At 57.4% G+C, this 7,108-nt stretch overlaps 1 protein-coding gene across 1 annotated transcript in view; it reads left to right on the forward strand.

The window, feature by feature from the left end:
* The window catches only part of KIRREL3 (kirre like nephrin family adhesion molecule 3), a 141,220-nt gene extending 134,616 nt beyond the window's left edge, over positions 1–6,604 (forward strand). Inside the window, 2 exon segments of the mRNA XM_075034913.1 lie at positions 5,183–5,269; positions 5,852–6,604. Of these exon segments, the coding sequence (XP_074891014.1) occupies positions 5,183–5,269; positions 5,852–6,295 (531 nt within the window). The 3' untranslated portion in view covers positions 6,296–6,604.
* Positions 6,605–7,108: the final 504 nt, after the last annotated feature.

Genomic DNA, 7,108 nt, shown 5'->3' on the forward strand with positions numbered 1-7,108 from the left:
CCCCGAGACCTCCCTGCTCTCCCTCCTCCCCGTACCAGCATTATTTCCCCCGCTGCTTCTTCCTTTGCCTTCCCTAAGCTTCTTGTGATATTTCCAGCCTGGGTTCAACCTCGATGGCGTCCTTTGAAATGATCTGCTTGCCCTCAACAATGTTCATAACACCTTGCAGTTTAACATCAACTGCGAATTTCATTAACATGCTGGGTGCTCTCACGGAGAGATCATTAATGCAGATGTTAACGAAGAGCAGGCCGCGCTTGCTAACAGCTCCCCTCTGCTTAACACCTTGCTGCTTCGCATCAGCCTTTTCATTCCCCATCCCGGATCCTTGCCCAAGCCCCTGAGGTCCAGCATGGCCCAACCTGCTCCTGCCAAGCTTTGGGAGCAGAGATCCACCCTCTGCGCCACGGATGGTGCCTTTGCTCCTCCATTTCCCACGGTGACTCTGCCTTGCCGGAGCGTTTCTGGCTGCAGAGTGCCAGCGTGACTCTTCTTTCCCCCCCTAAATGCTATTGCATTTGTTATTCTCCAGCCATCTGTGACCTCCGCAGCTCTCCGTGCTTTTTCACAAATAATTATTCATGCATCTATAAATTCATTAACACCTTAGGATACACGTCATGCTGTCTGATTTGCATATGTTCACATTGTCTCAGTGCCGTTTCCCCCGCCTCCGTTAGCTGTTCTGCCAGGTGCTGCCTACGGGCAGGGGAAAGGCTGCCAGCCCGCAGGGGCCAGAGAGCAAACAGCAGCCAGTGGCTGGAGGCAAAAGAGCCCGTTAAAGGGTCTGATCCTGGAAAAAAATAAATCACAACAGCAGCTTTCTCTGTCCTGCTGGGGTGCTTTGCATCAGCACGCCGCTTCAGCTGAGCCTCATCTGTGATTAGGGGGCTGAAGAGCATCGTTGACTCGGACACGGCATAACCTCCTCTGTTATCATGGCTGGGTGACTGCGTTTTATTCCTGGCTGATTGCAACTCCGTGCCTCAGTTTCCTCGTCTGTGAAATGGGACGGGTGATCCTAAAGGAACCATCCCCACTGCCAGGAGCAATCGTGACAGAGATGATCCCAAAGTGACCGGCAGGCAAGAGCATCCAAGTCAAAGGGGGTCCAGTGCAGCCGGGTAGACGAAGGCATTGCCTTTGGTTCATATTTGGGGTGGAACAGTCAAAATAACCCATCCAATAGCCAGGTTGATGATCTTTCCCTTGCTCACCTCTTTCCTGTGCCCATCTTGAAACCCACCCCTCTGCTCCCAGGGATGTTCCCAGTTTGTTCACAGCCCACAGATTGACACCAGCCACATTTTCCACTCAGGAGCTCAGCTCAGATCCCCACGGAAGAGGAAAAATCAAAAAAGCAGAGGTGAAATTCAGGGCGAGGCTCATTACCTGCAGCCCAACTGTCACAGCATCATTTTCTCTGCCTTTCTTCTCGAGAAACGCTCCAAGTGCCCAGCGGCCAGTGCCACTGCAGCCTTGGGAAGCACATCCCTCCCACACAACCAACACCTTCCAGAGGCACCAGCACCCACGGCGGATGCTGCTGGCAGGGTACCAGCTTGGGCACAGCACCGTGCTTCCTCCAGCCAGGGAGAAGATGCACCATGTAAAAAAAAAAAAAAAAAAAAAAAAATCACTATTAAAGTTTTGGTGACCTTTGCAGCTCATGGCTCAGGTTTTGTGGAGCCACATTGGAGCTGGACCACCACGAGGTTTGGGCATCGCCCAGGACTGAGTTATCTCAAGGCAGGTAACACCTTTAGGGGAATTGGTGCTGAGGTGCATCAAGCCAGGCACTGTACGAGCACGGAGAAGCTGTCTTCTGCCACAGCAAGCTCCCAAGAAAGGAAAAGAGAAGTACGGCAGGACATACCGCAGGCTGGCTGGCATCGCTCCACCACCCCCTTCGCCCATCTGAAAAAAATAACATTTTGGGGGAGAGGTGGGACGAGGTGATGGAGCTTCACCTGGGGGCGGCGGGATGGGCGGCACAGTGGGAGCTCACGTCAGCGGGTGACGGAGGCAGGAGCCAGCGTTCGAAGGTGCTAAACCTTCAGCCGGCTGGGAGATCCCAGTAGGGTTGGTTTGGGTTTTTTTTATTATTATTTGTGTGCTTGTTTCCTCACCGGCAGCCGGTCCCCGGTGGGAGCAGAGGAAGCCGCCGTCTCAGGAATCTGTTAAACAACAGCCCTCGCCCCTGGTAGGGTTTGACCCACACGAGTTTCAAAGTGCTGCTGAGTAGCATCCAATTACCCAACAAGCGGGAAGCATTGTAATTAAACACAGCGTGAGGGAAGGGGGAGGCACCTCGCCCAGAGCGAGGGGCTCACCCTTGAGCCTGCCAGGTCTGGATAGATGCTTAGGGATGCAGCCGGGGACTCCGGAGGCAGCAGCGTTTTAAAAAACATATTGTCTCTGCTAATGAAAGCAAAGAATTTAATATCCGGTCTGTTGGATTTGACATCCCAGCTGAAAGAGGCTTTTCATTTGGCGGCGTTAAGTGAGGGGGTGCTCCAGCGGGCAGAGGATTAGGAGGCACGGTGCTGGAGCTGGCCACTATTTTCATAATTTAAGCACTGTTTCCCTGCCTTAAATGACCTTGAGCCATCACTTTGCTTCGCAGGGATGCGCTCCCTTGATGGTAGGAGCCAGCATAGCGAAGCTGATGTGATGCTTCGTCGTATCAAGGGGGTCACTGCCTTTTGCAGCAAGGGAAACTGAGGCAAGAAGCGGTAGCGATCAGGGATGCAGGTCATCGCGTCCCTTAGCCCCGTTGATCCAGGAGGGACCGGCAAGGTTTGGGCACGGGGAAGGGTGGGGACAGCTTTACGCCATGCCCAACGGCAACATGCACCGGTCTTGGGATGGCGAAGGCTGCCGGTGCCCAGCACTGCCAAGCAGGATTAAGTCCTGGCACGATGTTCCTGGGATCGGGCTGTGCCCTTGGACTCGGCAGCGCTGGCAGGAGGGGGAATGGTGGGCACGCAGCTCTAACGGGCAGCTTTATCGTCAGCCATCTGCATGGCAGCAGCGCGGCCGAAGGACCAAAGCATATTGGTGGTGTAGCCCAGCTGGAGAAAACCACGACTCCAGAAAAAAGTCTGGGCATGATGCTGGAGCATCCCGTGCCAGCATCTGCAAGCACGTTGCCAGCTCGCGGCTGCGCACTCGGACAGCTCCGATCTCTTTTTTTCATGTGTTTCCCTCTCCCCCCCACCCTTTTTTTGTCTCTGCATCTGTAATCGCTATTACTATTGGTAATGGAGTTAACTTGTGTTAACTTGCGTTAGCTCGCTCGAGAGAGGAAGGCAAGCTAACGAGTGTCCCACCACCTGCTAATTAACAGTGCAAGATGGCATCGGGGGCTGAGCTGCCACGCAACCTGTAATAAAGGTCGCATTAATGACTGGCTGTAACGCAGGGACTGGAAATGAAGCGATGCAATGGTGCTTTATGGGCCGCGCTTTATGGCACGGGGGCTCACTGCCGCCCCCAAATCCATGGGGTACCGCCAAATGCAGGGCATCCTGCCAGCTTCGGGGAGAGGCAGGGTCCCCACGGGGCTCGAGGTGCATCCTGGTGCCTGGACCGCTCCAATCATCATTGCGAGAAACACCACAAAATGGCTTTAAATACCCCGTCAAACCCAACTTACTAAGTCTAGGGAGGTTTTGCCACCGGTGGGACTGTCCCCTTGGTTCTCACCCGCTCTTGTCCCCTCTCCATCTCCAGATCTGGCCCTGACCGCCTGGGTCACCCACGCCAAAAAACAGCCAAGTCCGAGAAGTGGATTCTTTTCTTTCCGACCGAGGACCCGTGAAACCCTTTCGATGGCTTTAATACAGCCACGTGTATCCCCATCCCATGCCTTTGCAGCGATGCTTTAGGGGATTTAGTGTGGCGCTGGGGCTGGCGTGCAGCTGGCAGAGAAAAAAAGACAAAAAAAAAAAAACATCCACGTACCATTTTAGATGCCCTGAATTTAATCCTCGGTGACACTTGTATTTACCCTGGTAAATCAATGGCTGTTACAGGCTTTTTTTTCCTAGGAAAACTCAGGTACTTTAATTTATTGCATTTAATAGCCCTATCAAAGGCTTTCAGGAGATGAACAGAAAGTGCTGCAGGGTGTATTTCCACAACCACTTACCATTTTAAAAAGGAGAAGAGAAGTTGTGCACTAAAAGGGTTTTTTTGGGGGCTGATTTGGGGCTGTGATCAGGGCGGCTGCGATCCCAGTGCCGGGGCAGAGAAACTGGGCCAGAGGCGCCTGATCAATATGGGAGAAGATAAAAAAGGCAGCTGAGAAATTGGTTGATAATTATTCCGCTTCTGCACAACCCCAACTTGCTGAAGGAAGGGTAATTAAAGCCATGGTCTAATTAATGTGTACCTTGCCCCCCCGGATCATGGTCAGCCTTCAAAGGAAAGCTAATGAGGTGGAGAGCGATGGGTGAAGGCAGCACGCCGGGACAGCAGCATCCATCGCTGGGGGGGGTCTGCAGAGGAGCATCGTGAGCAAAAATTGGCTCAAATTGAATCAAAAGGAGCTTCTCCAGCCCCTCCTGACCCGCTGGGCCGGCCCAAGTCCCAGCCACACTGGCTGGGGTGGGTAAAAAGCCTTCAGGACTCAAATCTTTTGAGAAGAGCCAACATCAGGGTGGGGGGAGAAATAAAATTAAGGCTTTCACATTAATTACAGCATTGTGGCAGTGCCAGAACCTAGCTGGGATTTTGAGATGTTAGTGACCAAGTTCACCTTAGGAGGAAAGGATGAAAAGAAGGAAGGGGAAAAAACCACAATTAAAAAAAGGCGGTTTGGGGGGTTTTTTAGGGGATTGCTTTGGACAGGCGGGGTGCAGCCCCAACACTCACCACGGTAGATGTAAATAATTCACTTGCCGCATCAGCCCAGCCTTTTTAGTCCTAAACAGAGGCGAGGAAAAAACAACTCATAACCCAGGGAATTGTGTGGCTTTTAGGTGGCCGCCCAGCTCCGCTGCCCTCCGACACCGTCCCGCCGGGGTGCCCCTGGGCAAGTCCTCTAATCCGGCTCATGGCCAACAGCCTCCCTACGCCATGGGGGCTCACCCCACGCGGCGTGGGGCCACGCAGCCCCGGGGTGGGGGGAAACAGCAGGTACTTGGGGATGCTGACACCCGCCTTCATCCTTTCCTAGATGGACCGGGGGGAGTTTCAGCAGGACTCGGTGCTGAAGCAGCTCGAGGTGCTCAAGGAGGAGGAAAAGGAGTTTCAAAACCTGAAGGTGAGCCAGACCCTGGGGACGTGGCCCCCCTCTGTCCCCAGCCCCATGGGCAGATGTGGCCCAAAGCACACCCACCCCCCCCCCGGGTCACTCCTGTAAGAGGGGCTGCGGCACATGGCCAAGGTGGTTCGCACCCCAGGGTGCTGGGCACCCATCCCCGTGCCTGCCGCAGGGCAGGACCAGCTCGTCCCTCGCCCAGCATTACTTCTTCCAGGCTTTCTGTCCTCGTGCCACGTCCCCAGCAGTGGCCCGTACCAGAGGGCTGTCCTTGCACGAGGAGGGATGCTCTGGTACCCTCGGTGCTCTTTTGTGGTCCCAGCACCCTTTTGGGGGGGGTTAAAAAAAAAGCATGTGCCAGGACAGTGGGGTGCAAGGAGCACCGATCCCTCCCTCTGATTTGGAGAGGGCTGAGCGGGACGCGTCGGTGGCACGAGAAGATGCTCCGACGCTGCGGGCAGGAGGGCTGAGGGTGTCCTCTTGCATGTCACGGGTGGCACAGGCGGGCGCCCCGAATGCCAGAGCACACGGGAAGGGTGGGCGGCACCAACCTACCCCCCTCCACCTTCTCACCCCCTCCCCCAGGACCCCACCAACGGCTACTACAGCGTGAACACCTTTAAGGAGCACCACTCCACCCCCACCATCTCGCTGTCGGGCTGCCCCGCGGACCTGCGCCCGGCCAGCAAGCAACGGGTGCCCACCGGCATGTCCTTCACCAACATCTACAGCACCTTGAGCGGGCAGAGCCGCCTCTACGACTACAGCCAGCGCTTCGTGCTGGGCATGGGCAGCAGCTCCATCGAGCTGTGCGAGCGCGAGTTCCAGCGCGGCTCCATGAGCGACAGCAGCTCCTTCCTCGACACCCAGTGCGACAGCAGCATCAGCAGCAGCGGCAAGCAGGACGGCTACGTGCAGTTCGACAAGGCCAGCAAGGCCTCCGCCTCCTCCTCCCATCATTCCCAATCTTCTTCCCAAAACTCGGACCCCAGCCGGCCCCTGCAGAGGCGGATGCAGACGCACGTTTGAGCCCCTCCGGGGACGCTCGGGACCCTCCACGCGGGCGCCGTGGCTTCGCGCTAGGACAATCGCACCCGCCGGGAGCGGCGGTGGGAAGAGGCCGGATCCAGCCCCCCCCACCCAAAGCGGGGCTGCGGGCTGGGGGACCGGCCAAGCATCATTCCCCCCCCCCACCCCCCACCTCCCTCCCCAGTACGTGCTAAGCACAACCCCGCCGAGGACGTGCCGAGCCCCAGGGAGCCGTCCCCTCCGCGGGGCTGGGGACGCCCCCGGCCCCACCACGCACCCCCCCCCGCGCCTCCCCAGCCGCTCGCCTCCGCTTCCCGCTGCTCTCTCCCATCCGGCTCCTTCCCTTCCTTCTTGGTGTTCGGTGTCCATACTTATAGAGTCCGTTGCAGGGGGGTTGGGGGGGGTGGGTTGGGGTCCCGCCACATGGGAGAGGGTTTGGGGGGGTGGGGGGGGGACACACACAGTGGCGGGACAGGGACCCCTACCCCGGGAAGGGCCTCTCCGCGCTGTATCGCGGGAGCGCAGGGCTGCGGTCAATACAAGAGGTGTTTTCTCGTGGCACGCCTGGGCTGATGGCCGCCCCCCGGCAAGGACGCCGGCTCTTTTGGTGAGGCTTCGCCCCGGCGCGGAGCCAGCCCGGAGCTTCAGGGGGTGCCGCCGCCTCGCGGTGGGGTCCCCGGGGTGGGGGTGGGGGGAGGGCAGGGGAAGGGTCCCCCCAGCTTGGGGACACGGGCCCAGCGTGTGCCCGGTGGAAGAGGGAAACTGAGGCACAGGCAACCCCCATCGCGGGAGCCAGGAGATGGGGCATCGTGC

The sequence above is a fragment of the Buteo buteo genome, chromosome 9 (assembly GCF_964188355.1).
Source record: "Buteo buteo chromosome 9, bButBut1.hap1.1, whole genome shotgun sequence".
Lineage (NCBI taxonomy): Eukaryota > Metazoa > Chordata > Aves > Accipitriformes > Accipitridae > Buteo > Buteo buteo.